Source organism: Pleurodeles waltl, chromosome 4_1 (genome assembly GCF_031143425.1).
Source record: "Pleurodeles waltl isolate 20211129_DDA chromosome 4_1, aPleWal1.hap1.20221129, whole genome shotgun sequence".
Classification (NCBI taxonomy): domain Eukaryota; kingdom Metazoa; phylum Chordata; class Amphibia; order Caudata; family Salamandridae; genus Pleurodeles; species Pleurodeles waltl.
The window spans coordinates 297,413,730-297,439,620 of record NC_090442.1 but is presented as its reverse complement, the minus strand read 5'-3'; the positions used below and the strand labels follow the sequence as shown (position 1 = coordinate 297,439,620).

At 41.8% G+C, this 25,891-nt stretch overlaps 1 protein-coding gene across 1 annotated transcript in view; it reads left to right on the top strand.

Moving 5' to 3' along the window:
- Positions 1–25,891, top strand: part of CRY1 (cryptochrome circadian regulator 1) — a 184,367-nt gene that overhangs the window by 79,839 nt on the left and 78,637 nt on the right. Inside the window, exons 6-10 of the mRNA XM_069228379.1 lie at positions 3,437–3,577; positions 3,670–3,981; positions 7,592–7,743; positions 8,348–8,550; positions 19,295–19,396. Coding sequence (XP_069084480.1) covers positions 3,437–3,577; positions 3,670–3,981; positions 7,592–7,743; positions 8,348–8,550; positions 19,295–19,396 — 910 coding nt within the window. The remainder of the gene's footprint in view (positions 1–3,436; positions 3,578–3,669; positions 3,982–7,591; positions 7,744–8,347; positions 8,551–19,294; positions 19,397–25,891) is intronic.

Below are 25,891 nucleotides of genomic sequence, written 5' to 3'. Positions count from 1 at the left end.
TATTCTGGTCAAATCCTTTTGTGGCCACCATCTCGAGCCCTTCATGTCTTGGTGTAACCAACAACTTAAGGCTGACAAACATCAGTAAACTGTTTGTTACACTTTTGCCTCATATAATGCTACCAGAATTCTACATTCCAGTAGAAAATTGTTCATTCATTCTCTGATTCAGTGTCCTCTTCCACCTCCCTTGAGCTCTCGCAAACGTTATGCAACAACCTTCCCACTTTTACTGCACTCGTTCTCACCCTTGCTCAACTCATCTCTTGCTTTGGCCTTACTGTGAGGTACTATACAGACAGCACACAAATCTTGGTTAAGCTTGATGATCTACCTCTATGAGCAAGGATGAAAAAAAATGCTTTCTCAACATTGTTTCACAGATGAATAGCAATTCTTTGAAAGCCAGCTCTGATAAAACTGAGATCACCCTGAACAATAGCAAAAACAAACATCCTCAGTTCTCAGTCAGTAAAGTCTCTTCCCTTTGCTTTCTTCAGATGAGGCTACTCAGAATAATTCTACCTTTCCTTCTTGTTACCTCCTGATGACTGGTTGTACACACAGTCATCCTTAGGTGTATTGACTACTGTATTTCTCTCTACTTAGGTTCTCCTTTCTACTTCATCCTTTGTCTTGAACACATTTAAAATTGGCTGTCAGTCTCATTTTCAGTTTTTCTTTCCATACCCACACTACTCCCTAACTTCAGTGATTGCACTCAGTCTACAAAATAAGTTTCAAGCTCTTGTGCTTGGCCTGTTGGGCTTTTTACAAAAGTGGTTCTCTCTATCCTCAATCCAAGTGTTACAACTCATCCTGTATTTTCTACCAAACCTTAGAACAATCTTGTTGGACTTGGCCGTTTCTGCAGGGTCATCCCAAAATATTTTGTCTTTATCCTCCTGTTTTCTGAACCTGTTTTTGCTGGCTCTTAGGACTCAACACACTTTTCCACAGCTAACCAGTGCTAAAGAACTGGTGATCTTTCCTTAAAGCATGGTAAGATTGACTTATACCCAATTGCCATATTTCATTTACTTGTATGTCCCTAGTCAACTGGTACTACAGGTACCCAGGGCCTGTAAGCTAAATGCCACTGGTTGGTCTACTAGGTTGCCTGAAGCACCGATTGTGCCACACAATTAGGAAGGCCTTTCTCTCAAGCCTGTCCTTCGACCTGGCGAAATATACCTTTTGCCAAGCCCAAACTTCCTTTTTTAATACAGGTGGGCCCTAAATAGCACTTAGGGCACCGTGCAGTGTATTTAAAAATTTGGATGTGTACTTTTAACTTTACATGTCCTGATATTGAAAACCTCTTCAATTCATTTTTCACTACTGCAAGGCCTACCTCTCTCATAGGATTACGTTGGGTTACCTTGTTATATTTAATAAGTGGTAACTTTCAATTGAGCGCAGATAGGCATGCCAAGTTTGCTGTCTAAACAATTGTAATTTAAAACCCTCTTTAGTGGTAAAGTTGGGTTTTATGTTGCAAATCTCAAAATGCCACTTTTAGAAAGTTGACGTTTTCGTGTCCTAAACATTTTGTGCCTGCAACCTATATCCTGGGTAACATGACTAGGTGTGCCTAGTAGTTGGTCTTTGTGTATTTCTCCTAGACAGTGAGACAAAAGGGGAATTGGCAGGATGGGCAATCTCTGACTTGATAAGGGAGAAGGAGCTGTCACCTACCATACTTACACATCACAAAGCCTCTGCCTGAACACTCTCACAAAGGGTTTACCCTAGTCTTTTGTGCCCCCAAACAAGCTGGACCCAAGGCAGGGAGGCAAGAAATTCCAGACATCTCTGCTGGTGGAAACCTCCAGAATCACCTGCTACTTTTAAGTGGGCACCAGGTATAAATAGTGGACCCTCAGACCCAACTCTTCAGTTCACTTTCAGGATCTGCAGAAGGAATTTCAGAAGAATCCTGTTCCTGTGGCCCGCTGTGTACTTGACAAGAGTGCCTTGCTTCACCTGGAAGGACTGCTCTAGGCAAAATCCAAAACCTGGGACTTAAATATTTTTTGGCTAAAGTCTACTCTGAGAACTGAAAGGAGACTGGTACGAAACTGCACGTCTATCCACCCAAGGTGCATCATAGGTCAGCCTGACTTTACGGCTGCTCCTGCTATATTCTTCTCTGCAGCAGCAAATCCTGTTCAGCAGTTCTTTGACACAGGGGAATCAGGTTTGAACTCACATCAGCTAGAGCCTCCAGCCTCATCCTGTTGGAGATTTTCAACTTCCCAAAAAGTGACTAAGTCCAAGTGCAGAAATAATCATCGTGCCTTCATCCAGTGGCTCCCCGATGACAACTCTCCCTCCTTGGACACCACCTGCAGCCTTCCCCTACTGAACTTAAATCTTCTCAAATACTTTTTGTCTAAATTTCTTTTAAGTCTAACCGAGCACAATCCACTTTTTGTAACAAACTTGCTTTCGATCGCGGTCGGCTATATTTTTCGGCTTTGATCTGGTCTCGCATGACTAGATGTCCACAATTGGCGCTTTGATCTTTTAAATTCTAGTTTTTACCTTAAGTAAAAAAAAACATAACTCTGGTTCTACTAATTGGATTTTTTGTTGTTTTGGTGTCAAATTATTTATTAAAATGTACTCTGTTTTTCTGCATTGGTGCGGGTGTTGTGTTTCCCTTTGTTACTTTTGTGTTCTGCATAAATACTTTACACATTGCCTCTAAGTTAAACCTTACAGCTTTTCTGCCAATCTACCAGAGGTTTAAGCACTGTTCAATTTAGTGACTGGTATAGTGCACCCCAACAGGAATTGTAGCTGATGCCTTGAGCAGGGTAAACACCTCTGTCAATAAACAACCCAGTTTCTCCCAGATCTGCTTTCTCACCGTTGTGATTTTGATCAGATCCTTCCATTTCCAAAAGCCTTAAAACCTGACTTTTCTCTGCTTAAATTAACTCAGTATGTTTGTCTGAATTCTGCTGTGTTTCTTCTATCATCAAGACACTTTTACAAGCAGTCACATGCTTTACAAACCCACTACAAATATGTAAGTTAAAACGTGGTGTTATTTTTGTTGAATTTCATTTTAATGACCGTTTTTCTCCTTAAGTCATACTATCTTCTATTGCTTTGTGTGATGTAGGTATGCACATGAGTTATAGGTATGATAGCAAGTTTAAACAGCCTGGAGTCTTAACTATGAAATGCTTTTTGATATCTTATTGCTATTTTCCATTGAAGTGCACTGTTCAAATGTAAACATTTTCTGAAGCAACTCAAAGCAGAAATGTGTTGTTTAAATGAGCAGTCTGGGCCAGCAGTGTCAAACGTTTGCCATGCCAGTTTTCTAGATTAACACAGACGTAAATGAGCTCTTTATGGGTTAATTGTATATACATTTTTTGTTTGGTGCAAATATCATGCAAGTTTGTCATTGTTTTTATAGGCATGGGTGGCAAACTTTGAAAGACCTCGAATGAATGCAAATTCACTTCTTGCAAGTCCTACAGGTCTAAGTCCATACCTAAGATTTGGGTGCTTGTCATGCCGCCTTTTCTACTTCAAGCTAACAGATTTGTACAAAAAGGTAAAATATATATGGCACACTGTGTTGAAAAACCTTTATTTGAACTCCAGTTGATTACGTTTCTAGTAATGATGTTATTCTATATTCTACAGGTAAAAAAGAATAGCTTGCCACCACTTTCTCTCTATGGGCAGCTTTTGTGGCGAGAGTTTTTCTACACCGCAGCAACAAATAACCCTCGGTTTGATAAAATGGAGGGAAATCCGATCTGCGTTCAAATTCCTTGGGACAGAAATCCCGAGGCGCTTGCCAAGTGGGCCGAAGGAAGGACAGGGTTTCCTTGGATTGATGCTATTATGACTCAGCTGCGGCAAGAAGGCTGGATCCATCATTTGGCGCGCCATGCGGTTGCCTGTTTCCTGACAAGGGGTGACTTGTGGATTAGCTGGGAAGAAGGAATGAAGGTACATCAACTTGTGGCTACCTCTTGTGCATGTTGTTGTTACATTTGCAAAGAAAGTCCTATTAAAATTAATTCAAAAGAATGTTTAGGTTTCTTCTGAATTGCCTTCCCTCTGTTTAGTAGTGTTATTCTGTGAAATCAGTTGTTTGATATGCACATGGTCGTGCCTAAATATTTCTGTACTTATTCTCACTATGCTGTCTAAGTGCTTTGTCCATTAAATCATGTTCTCGGTAATGTGTTTTTCAAATGTATACATTTATTGAAAGTGAAGAATTAATGTGTGTATATTCAGTTTTCATATTTGAGTGCAACAATTTTATCACAAGGGTCTATCCACTTATCCAACAGTTGATATTTCATTTACAATATGAGGTTTATAAGAAATATCCAATTTGCATGTGGTTTGCCATAATTATGATAATATTCAATTACTACGTGATTTAAACAGTCTAATAGTTATTCGGACCTAAGGCTGTATCTGTTAACAGTGCATGATATTGTTTTTAGTGCTTTTCAACCTCAGCATCTTCTGAAAGTAAATTAGTTTGTGATAATGTGTAACAACAGAGAGTAGATATTTGGACATATATCTTGGTCAGGTACGATTTTATGGCCTTTCTGTCCTTTCTTAGTAACACTAAGGGAATTCCCACTTGTCTAGTGAGAAGTTTCACATTCCCACCAGTTACTGCTCAGAGAATGGCACACCAAACTTGGTGTCCCTTCCAACTGGAAGTAAGAAGATACTCCACCAGCTGGGGAAACAGCCTTTACACGAACCACGCAGTTCATTTGCAACTCTGTCCAAACCATGAATGAATACTTACAGTGCATGCTTTTACCATGCCAGTTGTTACGACGACATGCCTTAAGGAAAGTGTTGTTGGACTGATGTTGGACTTTAAGTTCAACACTTTCCCTACTGTTGTGCAGACTGGAGTTGAAATAGTAAATTATGCTATTCCAAATCCATCGCTTTGCCTAAGGCAAGTTGTTGTAACGACTTGAGTGGTAAAGGAATGCGCTGTAAAGACGCATTCGTGGTTCAGACCTCATTGATAAGGCATGTGTGATAAATACCTGCATGGTTCTGACACACAACCCACCAGCTGCATTCCTCTAATAACCTTTTGTGTGTTTGATGTAACAATGAGAGCATAATGTAGATATTTAGATTAACCTTCCATGTCTCAGATTTGTGTATTTTATGTGATTTGAGGTTTGATGGCAGTTGGCTGTCTGGGAGTGTGCATCTTTGGTGAATAAGGAGATATTAACCTGTGTGGTGTACTGGTGCCACAACTGGCTCTGAGTCTGATTAACTGGTGTTTGATGTAACACCCTGAGTATAACACCCTGAGTAGTAAGGGTCTGCCCAGACATGGGTCACTGGCTCACTGTGCCCCTGCACTCAAGCTACACCAGACTGATGAGCGCCAAAATTAATTCAAGCTTTCCATCCATCACATTGTCTTTGATGCTCTAAGTGCGACAGGTATGCTCAGACATGGGTCCCATGTTCACTCTGCTACTGGAACTAAGCAATACATGGCTGATGAGCCTTAATAAAGGCAGAATGGATCCTGGGTTGCTTGTGTTCCAGTTCAGGGAAGGCTTGACCTGGCAATTCAGGCTGGATTGATCTCTTTGGAGCAGGGCCAAAACTGATTTGCAAATGGCTGGGCCCAAACTGAGGTGGCATGTTGGGTGAAAAACAGTAAATGGGTATGCAGCCCCAAGTGATTGTTAGTGGCTGAGATTAATTCAAGCATTCCATCCATCCCATTCTTTTTGATGCCCTATGATTGTATTTGATTGCAGAATAATTTACCTTGATTATTTTAAGCTTAGAGGAATTTGTGTAATTCTCAGTCTCCAGCCTCCTGTGGTGGCATCAGGGACCTCTTTCTCAAGGGACGAGAGAGGAAATCTAGTAGTTAGAAGAAAAAAACTTGACAAAGGGAGGAAGTAAAAATAAAAGGAACTTTCATGGTTAGTCATGAAGATTGAGACACTGCAGACAGGTTGTGAGGTTCAATCAGAGGCTTGGAACTCCTGCAGAAAGGAGTGGATTTTAGTTTTTTTTTTGTTAAACACCTGTTTGTTCTTCTCTGGAAATTTTCCAGCAGTGTTTTGCCAAAAAATAGGGCCCTGAATTGCCCTGAGGCATGGTCAACATTTTTGCTCTTGTTAGACCAATATGTGGCACAGTGTGTCTGGTGGTTTTGCCCCAAGATTTCCATGCTCCTTTACCATAACCGAAGTGCTGCATGTTTGTGTTATAGCTTTAGCATCCTAGCACACATAATAATAAGGCTTTACATCAAACACATTGATGAATGTCAGCAAGACCCTCCTCATTGAAAGTATAGATTTCATGGAACTATTCTGTCAAACACCAGCTATCCTTGCCAGTAAATCTTCTACTAAGCATTCACAATAGCTTTTTTCCAATATCATCACAATAATTATTGATATGTAAAGGCTATGCAGAAGATTTTCCCTAGTATGATGAAGTTGTCTCCATAATGAAAATTAGAAAAATATATTTTGAAAACTGATTAGTTTTCTCGTTGATCCTACATGCAATCCAGACTTGAAGTTACTTTGCCTGGTGTTTGCAGGAACAGAACTCTTAGTTAAATCCAAGTTTTTAACATTGCCAATCTTTTGTTTTTATAGGGACACAATAGTGTTGAAGATACACTTTTCTTTCTCACTAAAAGTGTATCCAGATTCTCACATTAATCAAATAGTATTTTTACCAGTATAATTTCAAAATCTCTCATTTAAAGAAAAAAATGCCCAATAAATGTTGGAACTTCAAGAACATCATATTTAGAACAAAGTTTATCAGATGTTCTAGGGAATCAGAAAATAGCAGGTTGTGCTCTTTTCCAATGAGGTGGAGACAACTCCTCTCCATCCACACAGTGGTAATTAAATGAAGATGCATTCTCTGTTTCAATTGTCCCTCCCTGAATTAAATTAAAAGTACTACTTTATACATGGTATCCTTCTGTTCAAAAGGCATAGTGATGTGAAATTACAACTTTCACATCTGAAATCTTATTTAAAATGGCAGCATGTTGTCCTTTGAACTTATATATGTAACATAAGTGAACTTAAAAACTTCCACGCCTCGATGGAGGGCGATTTCTGTCAATATGGGGAACATCCTAAGTCTTCTGATTCAAGGGGATGTTCCCAAAAGGCACAGTCCTTGAGCTGTATCATGATATCTAGCAAAGGACGGTAGACCCTCAATTTGTTCCAGTGCATACATTGTTTGTGTTGACTGGTGAATGATTTCCTATACACTTTCTTGCCCTTGTACTGTAGAGGCCAGTATAATGAGAATGTATGTTTCATAGACAGTGCTGACCAATGTGAAAACTACTGCTAAGTAACAAGTAATAATGTGTTCTTCTGTTGCACTAAATCATTTGATTAAATATAAATGGTCTTTGAGTATTACCAAATTTGTTACTTGAACTATAGATATCCCTTAGATCGCCTATATTCACAATATAAATTTAACATAACCCGGTAATGTTTTTGGAAGTGTTAATACAAGCTGTTAACTGATTTTATTCTGTTTGTCAAAGGTTTTTGAAGAGTTGCTCCTTGATGCAGATTGGAGTGTAAATGCTGGAAGTTGGATGTGGCTTTCCTGCAGCGCCTTCTTTCAGCAGTTTTTTCATTGCTACTGTCCTGTGGGTTTTGGTCGACGGACTGACCCTAATGGAGACTACATCAGGTAATTTGATGCAGTTGGTTTTTAAATTAGGTATATAAATTGGAGCAGTATCTCTACAATTCTACTTTATTTAAAAGATAAAATGAGGTCATTGTAAGGTTGGGCTAGTTGGGTTGATGTTGTGGTAAAATATCTCTGAAACCTACCTTGGGAATTCAATGGTAGTCGGTGTATTTTCATTAATATATTTGTAGCTTGTGGTAGCTGATTTTCCAGTGCTGTTAAACTGTAAATCTATCAGCAATCATAACTAGCTGGAGAACAACAGAGCTCTGTTCATAGACGAAAGCCCTGGGATATGAGTTAGGATCATTAACAGTGGGATGGGCTATTTATTAGCAGAGAGCCTTATTCTACAGAGATGTAGTGTTCAGTGAAGAGGTGGGCTTCAGCTCTTTTCTGAATCGATGGAGGGATGGAAAGGACGTTTACTGTGACGTTCCAGGCGCTAGGATTCTAGACCAGGCAGGCCTGTGTTTTACTGTTAAAAAGCATGTTGTTAATATGCTATTTGTGATCCAGGATATTTTGGTCCGTATTTAAAGTTATGATGATTACAGAAAAATAATACTAGAGATTAATTTAATGTTGTTTTTTCATTTAGACGTTATTTGCCTGTTCTCAGAGGATTTCCTGCAAAATACATTTACGATCCATGGAATGCACCGGAAAGTGTCCAGAAGGCTGCAAAATGTGTTATTGGGGTAAATTACCCTAAACCAATGGTGAACCATGCAGAAGCCAGCCGCCTGAATATTGAGAGAATGAAGCAAATCTACCAACAGATGTCACGCTATCGAGGGCTAGGTATGTTGATGAAGAAAATATTTCATATGTTTGGACAAACTGACTTTATTGGATTGATCTAACTTGAATAGTTTCTATTTACAAAATATTGTAGTGGGCTAACTCATTGTGGTAGGAAACAATATAAACACTGTAGCATTATTAAAGACTATCCTACTTGCTGTGATCTTCAAGTGTGCTATGTGGAAATCATTTTGTTTTTTTCTCTGTTCATTGTAGTTTGAACTGACAATTGACGTTTATGTTGAGAAAAGTGTCCCGAAAATCTGTTGAACTGCAGACCATCTCTTTTGTTCCCTTCTCTGACATGGTTCACTACTTGCTCGCTTTGGAGTATAGAAATTTAAAGTTGATCCAAGTATGAGAAGTAGATTTAAAACATGTACCTTCTTCATACTTATTATAATTTTGATTTTCCCTCTCCATACTACAGCCACCTGTTGTTTTTTTATCTAGCATGTCATCTTCAAGATCAGGTGAGGGAAATGCAGATGTCAGATCCATTGTTCTATGTGTGTCAAGCTCAGAATTTTTTTTATGTTGAAGAGAAGGATTGCTATTACTAGAAATACGTCGTCTGGGAAAGAAGTTCCTGAAGAATAGTGTTATAGTCCTTACTGAATGAGACCAGGCAGTGGGAGGCTTGCAGCTGTTTGGCCAACAAAGTCCAAAATATACTACTGTATATCTTGTTGGAATTGCTGAAATTGATAGCGTGATTTGATTTGAACTGTTCCCTGTTGTATGTCTCCAGACCTGCTTCATCCAAGAGGCTGGGAGTGTACGAACGTGAACACCAGTTCCAAGGGGTACTGAGGCTCACCCTCCAGGTTTTGATAACATGAGCCACAGAGTCTTCAGATTGATTCTGTCTGCCATTAAGGGCCAATTGAGGAATTTCAAACCTTGTGTATGATATTATTTTAGTTCTAAATTATGCATTGTTCAGCATACAAGCTTTCCCTCATATTTTCCTGTTGCTCGCTATCCCTCCCTGAAAGTAAAAAAACAAATTGTGAACTGCTCTACACCCTGTATCCAATTTAACCCTGACATTTTTCATTGACAACCTTTCCAATTCTTGTTAAGCTTCTGAATACCTAAGGGACAGGGTGCATAGGTAGAAACAGTATTTGAATACGTAAATCAATCATTGAAGCAACATCAGGACTATGTTTAGCTTTCAGAAGTCTGATAAACGTATGGCTCCTTTATGATATGTTTAACTACAAAATGTCATAGGCTACTGGAGGTATGTGACAATGGAGGACCACCTGGTGCAAAGGCACGCAGCCTGGAAAGGCAGATTATGTGGCAAGGTGTTGCAAATGGTGCAGCGTGTTAATGAATTACAGGTAAAGTGATAAAAAATCCCAATAATAGAAAAAATACAGTTTAGGAAGAAATGTATACACATTCAGCGGATTCCATTCAATAGGTTATTTCCCAAAAATTGCTAATATTGACTTTCATGGAAGCAAAGGAGCACCATTCTACTAAAACTAGGCTATACTTTGTAACATGGGAATTAAATAGTTTATGTACAAGTACTATGTTGCAATTGGTATATTAAAAAAAAGCTTACCCATGCACACTTTTTGTAACCAAGAGAAGTTTACCTGTGCACAGTTGTTGTAACCCACAGTGTGCCCCATCACATCAAAGGACATCTGAAAGTGGCTCTTTAAAACATGAAACAGTACTACAAAACGTGCCTCTTTAGAACATGAAACAGTATTACAAAACAACGTTGAATATTACATATGGCTTGTGTAAGTCTCTTCTTAGGAACCATGTTAAAATTCAAGCCTCAGGCTGTAAAGAGATGTAAAATGTTTTCGGATTCTGAGAAGCTGTTGTTTAAACCTATAGTTGTCTACAAAATGAAACAAATCATTACATGACAGAATCATTCTTTTCACTCTCTCTGAATTACATTTAAATATGAAGGGTTTTTGTTTTCTGCAGCAGAATATTTATTTTTGTCCGCCATCAGATGTTTAGCACTATCTGGGCAGAAAGGTTGTCTTTTCAGGTACTCATTACGAGTCCTGTGCAAGCCCAGAAGGTAATTGATCACCTGACAAATGTTGATACTGCAGGGTGCACTATTAATCAGGTGCTGTATGACCTTAACAATCTGATGTTCAAGGCATGTGTGGCTGTTCATAATCCTGCCATCTAGTGTTGGAGTCAGATGTGTGCAACTTGTTTTTCTTCGAAGAAAGTCGTTCAAGTCACAAGGTATTTTGACTCCTCCTCCTATTGGTAATGCACATAGTCATTGACTCCATTGCTAGAATGTTTTCTTCCACCGTCATGTTTGTATGTGTGCTCCCATGCTTCGGTTTAACACCGTTGTGGTGGACTGTTTTGGCTTACACGGTTTCTACCTTTGTTGGTATTATTATCAATCACATTTCTATTCCCCTTCCATTCAGTTTGACAAATCCAGAATCGGCCGGGTGTTTTTCCATCTATCTCGGGCCCTCGTGGGCCTTCGTCCTTTGGGACCTTGTTCATTCTCCAGGCACATGTCCTCCAACATGTCTACACTGTTATGGAATGGACATCTTTCCTCTGTTGTCCTCGCTGTCATGCAAAATACCCTTGGACTGATCTGAAATCTGTCTCTCTCCCCCGAGCACAGCAAGGCTGCTTGCAATGCCTGCTACTTCTTCTGTTTGAAGAAAACTCTCCATGACCATCAGGCTCGATCTCTCGAAATGTAACAGAGGAGCAGAGATGATACCCCAGAGGATGTAGAGGGGGAACACCTTGCACAAGCACCAGCCCATGACTCCAGTTTCAAGCTGGAAATCGAAGATCTTTCACCAGCACAACCAGCTATGAGTACAGTACCCCCCCTCCCCACCTAGACACCGATCCCACTCTGAACAACTCTTCGCAAAGGGCCGACCAGCTACTCTGGAGCATCAGAGGACAGACTGCTGAGCCTCCACTGCCTTTGAGCCATGGTTTGCACAGATCAACATCTCGGATGCAAAGCCAAGCCCCAGCTTGACACAGAAGAAATGATCAAGACTGACTACTTCGGCACTGAACACTCCTATGCTGGAGCCGAGCCGATCTTTGGAGTTGTCAACTTCAACATCGATGCAAAAAATGGATACTGACCTGAGACTATTGGCATTGACCAGCAAGTCCAGTCGCAAATCAGGGACTGTGGAACCAATTTTCCATATGCTGCAAGAAGAGTTTGACTCCCACCAGAAAATCTTATTATCGATCTACATACCGGCCAGAAACTGACTCACCCTCCGGGATCTTCTGCTCAACTGTCCAAATGGAAACTGTCCTTTAAAATATCTTTGGACCTGCCCACTCCCCCAAAGGAGCAAAAAAGAACGGACAAGGTTACAAGCCCTCTGCCTGTCACCATTCCATCATCACCCTTACCAGCTCCACAACACTCCCCCCCAGTTCTCCAGGTAACCATATAACATACACAACTCAAGGGTCGCCTCATTCAGTCATAGGGTTACAGGTGCAAGGGGATGTTTATTACATCCCACCACAGGATGATCCATGGGACACTTACGACACTGACCCACCAGTGGATATATATCCTGGCCTGTACATGCACAACACTCCCCTCCTGACAATACCACTTCCTACCATGACTGTGAGAGGGTGGTTCTGGCCACCTGGTCCTCCCTGATATTTTGCTTTTGGATCACCTGGTTTTTGAACTTTTACTGCGAAGGAGCTTCATAACTTGGGATTCACCTACAGTAAACTCATGGTAAGATGGTCTGTGTGTGTTTCCTGATAGTGCCGCCTTGTTAAGCCAAGGCTGCTGTGATGCAGCAAGAGTAGGAGGCCCCAGGGCTGGTTACATGTGATCATGTGTATACACGTGTGCACCAGTGTGAAGGCTACACAGGGAGGATTCCTGTCATGCACAACCCAAGAACTGCATCTAGGTAGCCTGGCACAGAAGGAAGCATGCAGAGTCGGTGATGACCTGGAGTAGTCCTTATAAGATGTGTGTACACACTTGAGGAATAGTCAGTGTGCTTGCTGTTTTCATTGTAGTAAAACTCTATTACATGCTGATGGGAAACACTGCCCTGGGCCACAACTCCAGTTCCCTAGGGTACACAAACTCTACTGTAACCTGTATGAAAAGAACACTGCAGTGGGTTACAAAAGCATCTCTGTACAGCTTATGGATCATCCAGGAATGTCATCTTTATCTGACTCAGTTCAGGATCAGAACCAGTTACTACTTTCTCAAGTTGCAGAAGCAGGGCCCTGCGTAAATCAGCCAGCTTTCATTCCGCACCAGGAACTGGGCCTGGTCCAGGCTCCTCAATGAGGAGGGGATACTTAGAGGAATTGCTGGGAGAGGCCCTGACACAAATGTCAGGGAGGAGGGGCTGAGTCCCTTACACCACATGTGGCAACTGACTCCTGAGTGACGCCATTTTCAGTTAACCCAGAAGACTGCAGGAGGGTTGGGACAGGATGCGGAGAAGTGATGGGGCACATCAGGATAGGACAGCGTTGAAGCCCTGCTGGTCACTTCTGCCCCAACGTAAAAGGTCTTGTGCAGGGTAGAGAGCTCTCTTGGATATGTGTTTCTGTAGAACACTGGGACTGAAGACAGGCACCATTGACAACTGGAAATAAGAACCCACTGACTACAACTGGGGCAAGGACTCTGCCTTTGAATGACCCCAGACCAAGTGGGGGACACCTCAGGACCAGGTAAGGTAGTCCCCTCTTTCCCTCTGAGGGCCAACTGGGGGAGAGACTGGGCTCTGGTGCAAGGAGAGCGCACTGCCATGCGGGGCCTGGCCCAAGTTACGCTGAACATTGCTCGTTCTGGCATGGTGGTGACCCCAGGAGGACGGTGTCACCACCATAATCATCACCAAGTGTGGGGGGAGCGGCAAGAGGAGCACAGCCTCCCCCAAGAAAGTTATCTAAATGTCCCCACCCTCAGTTTCAGAGGACATGGAAATGAAAACCCCTCAAGGGTTGCAATGTGTTTAAACGCTTAGTCCCAGCTGGAACGTTTGTTCACAGTGGTGGAACTATGCCTTCTAGGGATGAAGATCATGGCTGCAGTCCTTGTGGCTTGAATGCTGATAACAACGGATTGTTATAATGGTGAACACCCTCAAGGGGTTAAAAAAGCTGTAACTGCATGTGTTTTTACAGAAAGCAGTCTTTTAGGGACTATAGATAAAGTGCAGTACATGGTGCTGAACATGATTAAAAATGTATGGTTGCAGCGTTGTGGCCAATGGTGTGACGTGTATGGTCATATGAAGAGGCACCCTCTAAGCGTGAAAAATTTTATTTGCGCAACTTTTAACAACCAAGTGATGTTCTTTAGGGGCTGTGTCAACTGTGCATCATTTTTAAGTTGAACGGTTCACTGTGTAATATGATGAACTTTGACCCACACCCTGTAGGGGCATGGTTAGGCTGCGTAGACCATGCTGATAGTAATCGTAAAAGAACAACTCATTCTAGCATGCCTATACATGTTTCTTGTTAATGCTTATTTGAGTAAGGAGACTGATAGCCACTAGTGAACAAAACAGATGTACTCTATTGCCAGTATAAGGTGCTCTCACTCCAAGTTACAGTCAAATAATGCATTGGAATACAAGTGAATGCTTTGGCATGTGGGTTGTTGGTCTATATCTCCCCTTGGGAGAGACAAGAATGATTACACAGTGTAATCCAAAAGTAATTCAATCAGCTGTGTATATTTGTAAGTTATTGTATACTATTGAGTAGTGTGTGAGTAATAAATGTATTTCTTTATCAAAAGAAAAAGCACAGACTGGACATACATTGAGTGTAATTATTGTGTGCTTGTGAATGGTGATTACTAGCCCACACCACCTCCCTTGAGTAAGCCTTGGACTGCTCTGCATCGCTACCCTATAAGAGTCAAGTGCTGCAATGGGGTATTTGGTTCCTAGTGGTAGTCGAGTGTGAACCCATTACTTATGCAGGCCACACAACTCATTTCCTTGTTGAGAGGGCTGCCTCCTTTCACAAGGTAGATCTGCATTCCGAACCATTAGAGGAGGATTTCCTTTTTCAGACACTTTCCTCCACCGGCCGCTCTGCTGAGTATATCCCTATGCTTAAAGGCATACTCCGTCTCACCTCAGACATCTTCCATGACCCAGTGAGAGCCACAGTCATTACACCAATAGTGGACAAAAAATACAAAGGCTTCCCCAACTGACCCTTTCTATATCAGGAGCAGCTTTCACCTGACACCCTAGTAGTTGCTACTGTCTGCAAAAAAGGGCCAGGTCTCAGAGCACTGGTGATGCCCATCTAGCAGACAAAGAGAGTAAGTGAATAGATTCTGCAGTTAAGAGGGTAGCTGTACAATAAGTAAATAATTTGGTGGATTGCCAATTCCATTGGGTTGCTTTCTAGGGAACGATCGTGCCCATTATACTGAAATGGCTGAACTCCTCTAATATCTCCCAGAGGAGCACAAGAAACAAGGCTACAAGATATCCTGTGAAAGGAAGCAGATTTCAAACACCAGCATCCCCTGTGCCCAAATACCACTGCAGTGGGGTGGTCAACTCTAGTGTCCTTCTATGTAGGCATGCGTAGCCCCGGGTCTCTGGTTTCATACCAGAAGTCCAGCAAAATGTAACAAACTTTTCCTTTGATGAGGAACATCTGTTTGGGCCGCAGGTCAACACCTTATTAGAGAAGATTAAAAAGGACACCGAAACAGCAAATACAACTCCTACCACTTGCGGCTCCCTTCACCGCACATCCCAGCTGTGGAGGTTCCAAGTCCACCTCCCCATCATACCAACGGCCTCAAGCCAGAGGCTACTTTTGAAATTCCTAGAGGGAACCAGTCAAAAGGTAGAGGTCAGTGCAGCTCTCCCAAAGGGCCTGTCACTGCCACTAAAACCTGATTTACCTCACCTTCCCCCCAACCATTAACACAAGTCGGGGTCATCTCCAGGCTTTCCTTCCTGCTTGGTGGATCATCATCTCAACCAGTGAATACTGGGTATTATCAAACATATTTATTGTCTGGAGCTCACATCCATGCCTCCCAGCATTCCACATTGCAAACATAAACTCTCTCCTCAACACCACACATTACTCGGGGAAGAGGTACTAGGGCTCCTTCAAAAAGGAGCCAAAGAACCCGTCCCTCACCATTAACAGGCTCCAGAGTTTACTCACAATACTTCCTAAACCCCAAAAAGGACGGCTCTCTGAGACCTGTTTTAGACCTCAAACCATTAAACGCATGCTTTATCTCAGAGCACATTCACGTGGTCACTCTTCAAGATGTCATTCCCCTATGACACCAGGGTGCCTTCATGGCCGCACTCGACCTCAAAGATGCCTTTCTCCACATCCTCATCCATCGGGTACATCCCAAATACCTCAGATTTGTAGTGGGCAGACGGCAGTGTTTCCTTGTGGAGTCTCTACTGAACCCAGGGTCTTTACTAAGTGCCTCGTGGTGGTAACCGCACACCTCCACAGAAAGGGCTACCATGTCTTCCCTTATCCGGACGACTGGCTCATCAAAGGTGCCACTCGTCATAAATATCACAAACATGCGCAGATCACCATCAACCTGCTTCACAAATTTTACTATCAACGCCTCAAAAACCCACCTCCAACCCTCTTCAGATTCAGCCTTCTCAACTCAAAGGTGGGCTGTCCAAATGCTGTCAGGATACAGTCTTTTCAATCACTCATCCCTCTTTTCCAACCGAACCAACAGGTCACATTCAAGACACTTATGCGTCTCTTCAGCATGATGGCCTACTGTATTGGCACATTCCAGGCTACACATGCATCAATTGCAGGAATGCCAAGCACAACATTTGTGGCATGCAGAGGGTACTGGGACAATCTAGTTTTGGTGGGCCATCAAGATTCTCGCTCTCTGCAGTGGTGGAACACCAACATCCTATTAGAGGGGCGGCCTCTCCTCAACTCTGTTCCTCAGAATACCATCACAATGGATGCCTCCCTGACAGGGTGGCATGCACACTCACAAGACCTGACTGTTCAAGGTCACTGGAGGCCCGTCACATAAATTACCAAGAAATACTAGCGGTTCACCTTGCGCTAAAAGCTTTCCTTCCCCACCTCATTGGCAAGGTAGTCCTCATCAAAACAGACAACATGACAGCCATGTATTATCTTTAGAAGCATGGGGGCACCTGATACCCTCAGATCTCTCAGCTAGCTCAGAACATTTAGAGGTGGGCACTCAAACACAAAATCCATCTGATAGCGGAATACTTTCCAGGAGTGGACACCGACTTTACCAATCTCCTCAGCAGGATGCGGCAACAAGTCCACGAGTTGGAACTCCTCCCACAAGTCCTGTTCAGGTAGTTCCATCATTGAGGAATACCACAAATAGACCTCTTTGCTACAGCAGAAAATAACAAATGCCCAAATTTAATCTCCAGGTTCCCGCACCCAAGGTCCACTGGCAATGCACTATGAATGAGTTGGTCACGGATATTTGCATATGATTTTCCTCCTTTCCCACTACTTACGTTTGTGGTGGAGAGGCTTTGACTGACATCGCTCACCCTCATCTTGGTAGCTTCCACATGTGCATGCCAACCATGGGTCATCACCCTCCTAGAACTCTCAGTAGTCCCACAGGAGAGAGACTTCCCAACAGGTTGGATCTTCTCACATAGAACGATGGAGAAATCAGGCACCCAGATGCAAAATCTCTCAAACTTGCATTCTGGTACCTGAAGTCCTAGAGGTCGGTTACCTTAATCTACCACCTGAATGCATGGACATTCTTAAAGAGGCATGCAGGCCTAATACTCATGTCTGTTACACTGCCAAGTGGAAAAGATTTGTCTACTAATGTCGGTCTTGACATATTGACCCCCTAGCAGGCATAGGATAAGGAATTGTCTACTACCTGCTTCAACTGCAAACTTGTGGGTTAGCATTTACATCTATAACATCACATCTAGTAGCTATAGCCGTTTATCTTCAGAATAAACAACATTTCCCCCCTTGAGAATTCCTGTGATTAAGGCCTTCACAATGGTTTTAAAAGGACAATTCCTCCTCGGGTCCCACAAGTCCCTACATGGAATCTTAACATTGCATTAACAAGGTTATTGGCCCCTCCATTTGAACCTCTATATTCCTGCCTCCTCCAGTTTCTTTCTGGGAACATATCTTTTCTAATCAGCATCACTTCACTTAGGCATGTCAATAAGCTTCAGTGACTAACATTTGAAGAACCTTTATTACAAATACACAGATATAGGTTTTGTACTCTGCATCAACTCAAATTTCTCTCGGGGGTAGTCTCACAGTTCTACATTAATCAGTCTATTGAATGTCCTGTGTTTTTCCCACAACCTGACTCAGTTGCAGAACAGGCTGTCTATACCTAAGATGCTAAACAAGCCTTTATGTATTTTATTGATAGAACTAAACATTTTAGAAAAACACAACAACTTTTTGTTGCTTTCACCAGATCCCATAAAAGGAAAGCCCATTCTGCAGGCATTACTAGATGGATTGTTAAATGCATCTAAACAACATGCTATGCAAAAGCCAAAAGAACATTACCTATCCTTCCTCGAGCCCACTCTACTTGGAAAAAAGAGCCCCTATGGCCTTTCATAAGAACATTCCTATAGCTGACATTTGTAAATTAACTAAATGGTCTATACCACATACTTATACAAAACATTATTGTGTAGATGCACTGGTTTGCCAACAAGCCACTGTTGGTAAGGTAGTTCTGCTTACACTTTTTCTAACTACTGCACATATAACAGTCTAGCCCCTGTTTCATAAGAAGTACTGCTTTACAGTCTATGCACAGCATGCGTATCTTCAACTGCACATGCCTTGAACGTAAAATGTTACTTAACCAGTAAGCATCTGTTCGTGGCATGTAGTGCTGTAGATTCACATGCACCCACCCTCCTCCCCAGACGCCTGTGGTTACTGCTGTAACCTTCATATTTTAATCTCCTCTTTCTTTGCATGGACATCTTCTATAAATCACTTAGCTCTATATTACATCCTCACCCATCGTGCGGGACAACAATCTAACAGTGGGGTCGATGTGCATGCACATTACCAACAAGAGGAGGAAAGGTTTTCTTTGAAGAAAATCAACTTGTACACATCCGAGATCAACACTAGATGGCAAGATTATGCATAGCGTGTGAATCTACAGCACTACATGGCCAGCATAGATGATTACTGGGTGAGTAACATTTACCCATTCTTTTGAGGCACACATGCTCAGAATGTGTGTTGTTTGTATGTGACAAAAATCATACAGGGTATGGTATTGCTGCACCAGTAATTTGTACGATTCAGACAGGAACTCCAATTAGTACTTGAATTGTGATTAGTAGCAAATTTGTAATGAGAGCCCAAATACATCACTCAGTGTATAAACGTTGGCCTTTTCACTTCTGTAAAGCTATGTTCTGCTCACTGTTCAGCCTCCTTAGAAAACTCTGAACCAATATGCAAATTATCTACTAGATAGTGGATTTGTGGGAAGGTGGTACAGCTAGAATTATGCAGAAAACCCAGAATTGTGGAATTCCTGGGGCCCAAACATACCATAATAAACTATTTTCACCTTAAACAAGTAGACTTCCTTCACAGTAGCTTATATTTGTCACAGTTTAAATTTATATGTGCTTTTCCTTTAATAATAGTTCCATTATACTTTCAGGTCTCCTTGCATCTGTGCCATCAACTCCCAATGGAAACGGCAATGGTGGCCTCATGAGTTACTCACCTGGTGAAAGCATCCCTGGGTCTACCAGTGCTGGAGGTAAAGAGATGCTCCCATTTATCTCAAATTACAATAGTTAATAAAGTTCTCCAATATTAGAGAAATAGTTTGTTGAGATGAATGTATTGCAGTTCTTTTATTCATTAATGCCTTTAGGCCTGGATTATATGTTGGCGGAGAGGGAACACTGTCCAACGGCGACAGAGTTACCTCCCATCCAACATAGAGGTCCGCCTGCCCAATGTAGATGGGGTGGACCTTACGTTTGGCTACAGTGGTGACTACTCTGCTGTAGCCAAACTTCTCACACAGAGTAAGGCCCATCAGAGCATTGGCTATATGTTTGTCCTTCCTATTAGGGTGGGCAGCCATATAGCGGTTTTCTTTACTGTCTGTCACAGTAAAAAACTAAATAATAACCCCCTCGCCATATGAAGTGCCTCTCAGAGTGAGGGGGCATTATCTCTTTTTATTTTGAAAAAGAAAATCCAGTTTGGGGATTTCTTTTTTTTAAATGAAAAAGAAAAGTTTGGTGCTCATCTAAGTCATGTAGGCTGCGTCATGCACCAAACTCTTAAAAGCATTGACAGAAGCCACTGTGAGTGCGTTTTCTGTCAGTGCTTTGTAATGTCAGGTTGGAGGACATTTATAAATCTGGTGGGGTGGGGGGTTACATCCACCAGGGCGATGGAGTAATTTATTGCGCTGCCGAGGCGGAACAACGGGCCATATGCCAGAAAATAAATCGGGCCTTTTGTTACCCTGAGACATCAAGAATGTGAAAAGGCACACTTTTGGTTATATTTTTGTATTTATTTGGAACTTTGTAAAGCACTGCATGCAAATTTTGCAATCAATTCAGAGCACTGATATTATTCGTTTTACAAATTTTGCTAAAACCTGTCTTCTACTTTGCAATTGGTCTCTGTATCTAAAGTGTTGTCACTGCCCAGAGCGTACTACGCTGAGAAATGGTTTACGAGCCAGTTAATTTTCAGTGCTTTGAATAGTAATTTGCTGTGTAATAGAGAAAATGTGTATAGCGCTCGTTATGGAACCAAACTGTGTCCGATCATTGTGACTACTGTATAAAATGGAACAGGTCACTCTGTAGTCACAAGAGTATACCGTCTGTTCATTGAAATATCTTTTAAGACATAAAGAGCCTCTTATTATTGAAAGGCCACTAAGAATGTCTCCACTGTTCATTTGTGCAACTGTACTTGTTTAGCATATCTTCAACCCTCCGACACGATTTTGCCATTTATCATCACTCTCTTCATGAAGAAGCCTCATAATTATGTTAGTAAAGTTCGATTATTGCTGCACAGAACTGCCACACTTAGAACTATCAAAAACATCTTTAGGCTCATTTATGATTTATTTATTTGCATTTCAAAAGTAGAAGTAGACATGTATGATGGGTGTGTAATGCCTCCAGGTGAAATCTTTAAATCATGTATTACAAATGCATAATGTTTCAGAAAACAGCTAATGGTATGCTACATCATGGTTAGGAGCACAAGACTGTACCTCCTTCCTATAATCGATATGTAGGTTTTATATGGGGTTAATGTCAAGGAATTATTCTTTCTTCTTGTAAAGAGTTATTATACTTAACCCTCTTTCAGACTTGTAGCACTTTTCAACTCCCATGTTTTCTGATGTGTCCTTAAAGAGAGACTGCTGCCTTCCCATAGCACAGAAAATGAGTGTGTCCTAGCTGTGGTGCCACACCACTCAAGAAGCCATCTAGAGTTGCTACTCCAAAATCAGAATGTTGGTGCTACAATGTGGGGCTTGGCCACCGCAAAGTTGGCTGGCTCTGCCTAGAACTATAATCTGCCTTTAATTACCATTGACGTTGTACTAACAGCTCAAATTTCACCAGAGATGTGCGACTGGAATGAATAAGGCACACGTAGATGCCCAATTAGCCATGCTCAGTGACAGTTACTCACAATGAGAACGAGAAGAAGGTGCCACCAGCTCCATCCTGTATTGGGTGACCCAAGGTACGGAATCTCATTACCAGCATGATCCTGTTTCAAACATCCAAACTCCACTAGGCTTCTGGGACCAGGTTTCAATCACTGTGAACTAAAGTGATGGGACTCATTTCTCTTCATTGATAACTCTATGAGCCTTAGGCTTTGAACACAGGCTATGGAACCAATACATTCTGTTAAACCGATACCTTTGCTGCAGCTAATGGCTTCAACCCCTCAGACCTCCTTGGGCCAGCAGGGTTCTGGCCTTTGAACCCACTTCGGATATAATGCTGTGGCCATTTTGATTTGTGGGGCTCTTTTCAGTGTACCAGTGTTTTTGTACGAGTCTGTATGAGGAACATGACAAGCTAAGCACCGTAGATCTGTGGAATCTGTACTGGGCATTGAACAATTCTAGTTTCCACTGTACGCTATTTTCCATGTCACTGTTACCCAGGTTTTGTTCCTGTGAAGAGCTGGAAATGGAAAGTAGACCTTGCAGATGACCTGTGACTTGGTAGTGTGAAGGCTGCACCCCTTGCAGATAGCATAACAATCCCCACCATAACACTGTATGAACTTTTTTGACTTCATAATAATGCTACATTGAGGCATGTATATTTCAGATCCTTATTATTCATACTGGGAACTTGCGTCTGTTTCCTTAACATTGGAATCATCTGAAGCCACACCTATCCTGTGTAGTGTTTATGTCGGAATACATATTCATTCTCAGATCTATAACGGAAATTGAACATATTGTTTAACGACCCCATGTTTGTTTGTCAAGAACTCTATTTTATGTATGTAAATATTTCGGAGACAGCATCTTTTCACAGAGGCCTTGTCTGATAAACTGAAGAAGACACTAGTGCACTCTGAATACCCCACTATAAAGTTATCCAGTGAGGGAGATTCTTGAGAACATGCCTTCATTAAAACAGCTATCCATGACACAGAAATGCACACTTCCATTGTGTCTGATAATTAATGCATACATACTGACATTGCCTCTTTCAAGTCCCAACTGGCCTCAACAGACTGATGCCTAACAGATGTCCAGGATCTGATTGAGCAAATGACTCTCATGCACTATTGGGGTCAAGAAGCATGGAACCTGAAAAGGAAAAACATTGACTTGGATGATAGAAGCCACTGAGATAATATTATGACATTTAGGGCCAGATGTAGCAAAGTCCCAAATTGCTAGTTGCAATTTGCGAGTCCCAGCGACTCGCAAATTGCAACTCGCAATTTGGGATGCAGAAAGGTGTCTCAGACACCTTCTGCGAGTCGCTATGGGGTCGCAAAGACCCACCTCATTAATATTAATGAGGTGGGTCGCAATTTGCGACCCCATAGCGATTCAGGGCACTCACGGGGATGGTGGCCTGCTGGGAACAGCAGAACACCATGTCCGTGACTGCTTTTAAATAAAGCAGTTTTTTTTTTCAAAGTGCAACCCGTTTTCCTTAAAGAAAACGAGCTGCACTTTGAAAAAAAAAACGAAACCTTTAGTTTCGGATTTTTTCAGGGCAGGTAGTGGCCACTGCCTGCTCTGAAAAATTAATTTTTGTGCCAGACACAAAGAGGAAGGGGTCCCATGGGGACCCCTTCCTGTTTGTGCCTGGGTTACCATCCACTTCAAGTGGATGGTAACCTCGCTTTCATTTGCGACCGCAATCGCGGTCGCAAATGAAAATGCATACCAGTGCGACTCGCAAATAGGAAGGGAACACCCCTTCCTATTTGCGACTCGGAAATGCATTTTGCGAGTCGGTTCCGACTCGCAAAATGCATTTCTACATCTGAAAGTGGCTTTAGTGTCGCTAAAGCTTTGCTACATCTGGCCCCTAGTGTCCCTGCGAAGGAAGAGCAGGGCAACATGTTTTGCTTTTTAAATACTTTTTGCCTGAGTAGTTTGGTCAAACCTTCTCTCCACCACTAGAGTTTCATTGAGCATACATGATGCTCTCAGTTACCAAACCAGGACGGATTCCCCACACCCAGTCATAGGATGCCTGCTCAGTGATCAAAATTGCAGACAACCTATACTTGCAGCAAAGAAATGTACTTGCCTTTTCAGGTACCTAAACTGTTCATTTCATATCAATTGACGTCTCATAGGAAATGAATGCAGTCGATGTTGAAGACATAGTATAGCTCTTATAACCTTTTGGATCCTGCCACTATGCTGAATACTGTAGAAAGTAAAAAGAGAGAATACCACAACATTGAGCAACTGGAAAAATATTTCGAATCTCTAAATTCAACAGCAGTGGAGGTCCCCACATCCTCAAAAAGAAACAGACCACAGAAACGTTGGAATGTAACAAGTAATAATGGAATTGGTCATGAGACACTGGAGCAACAAAGCAAAATCTAAAGCAGGACTTAACTGACAAGTCAAGATGGCTGTTTAAGACCTAAGATACACAGTTTAGCAATACATGGGTGGGCCCACTCATCTCATATTGCTCCAGTTCAGAACGGCTAAAAAATTCCCAAACCAAAGGAGTGGACAAACCATCACTTGAATGCTTGCCTAGCATTTGTGTATCCCTCTCTCACTTGACTATTGAGATTATTGCTGAGCTCGAAGTCTTGGAAAACCTTATCCAAGACTTGATTCCCAAAGGTTAACTTACACATTTGTGTACGTTACGCATTTTCAGTATTCATAAACCTACATTCTAATAGTAAGTTTACGAGTGTGGAGACTTTGCCTATAATTTTTTATGTGCAGAATATTCTGTCACTACACCAAAGTTTCTGCACGTGTGAATTTACTATTAAAGTGCAGGTTTGTAAATGCTGAAAAAGCATACACTAACACAAATGTGTATGTTTACCTTTGTGAATAAGGCCCTACTTGTTCAGGTATGATTTGCATTAGGCTGACTTTTTCCCACTAGGGTCTAGGGTGATAAATGTTGCTTGTTATTTACCTTTCTTATGGTAGAGTCCAGTGGATCAGCTTGGATAGCTATCCCTCACCTATTTAGTCTATATTTTCAAGCTTTGAAGTCCAGGGCCCCATACTATGGTAACTTGAGCTGCAGGAGTTTAGGTTAACCATTTACTGAATACCACTAGTGGTTTTTCCATGCCTAGATAGTAGCATCTGCTAAGGTCTGTTGTCTGCACTTGCTTACTATTCCATTCGACTGCACCTCCAACCGTTGCTCCATTGACCCACACCATATAATGCAGTAAATCATAAGTACACCCTCACTGATATTCAGGATTTATTTCTGTACATCATTGCACCTCCCAAATGTACATGTGTCAAGTCACCACCCTCTGCATAGCCAATCTCTTGGTCCACAATGTCTTGAAACGATACAACACAACACTTTTCAAAAGTGCTATCAGTCATTTCCTTGAGCAGTTTGTCACACTACATTAAACATAAGAAAATGTTATCATATCTTCCCAAGTAATCCTGTGATATTACTTTAATCCAAGAGACTTACCTTTCTCCTGCAGAGGCGGTAACCAGATAAGGGACTGGGTGGACAAGGTGATTTTCGTTTGTAACCTGTACATATCGGTCAGAATGAGAACAAACTCTTCAGTTCAGATGTGGAGATGTAGGTATATCGATCCATACATTGTTCTCGGTAACAGTAACTAAGAGCTGTAGTGATGATGAGGGCTGGTTTGTGTTTTTTTAAACTGTCCGACCACTGGTGGTTAACTACATTCATTTGCCATCCCGCTGATAGTTAGACACTCTTCCTCCCTAGATATTCCAGAAAGGTTAAAGAATTTGGGAGCTTTCCAAAATAGTTATAGGTGGCAACTGGAATATTATGACAGACTCCATTATTGACACATCAGGAAGGCCAACAGAGCAACAGAGCTGACAATAAGAACTGATGATTGCTTAATGATTTGATGCCTGGCCATGCTCTTATAAACTTCCGGAGACTTCTGTTTCAATTGGAAGATACTTTGTGTCCAGTATCCATTGTATGAGTACACAGATTGAACTGTACTTTGAACTGTTGACTTTCTATCTCACGTTGTGCATACCGTTCTGGAGGGTAATATATCAAACCATGCACCAATATTGTTAAAACTAGACATGATGCTGCTGGTTACACCCCCGCTAAATTTTAATTAAATCCTGATATAATGCTCTCTAGTGTGTCCCACTGACACTTTGGCTAACATTGATGGCAGTGTGAGCTCTGACAAAACACTGCGGGCTGCTTGAAAAGCATTTATCAGATGAAGATGATAAGGAGCTCCACATTCACCAAAACAAAGTGGGTGGAAACACAGAAGATGTTGAAACATCCATTTGTGACTTTACAAGCTGTTGCAATGTCTCGTCTGCTGCAGGGCTACTGAGAAAACTAATTTCAGCTAAATTTGACAGTAAACAGTATTCACATTCAAAGCTGAGTATGCATTATCCAGACTGAACCATAAGCAACATGGAAATGAAGAAAACGTGGGTTACCTACTGGATACCCAGTGTAAACAAAAAGAGTCACCCTTTGGTATATTGGCAACAGGAGGCCAAAAGGGTGAG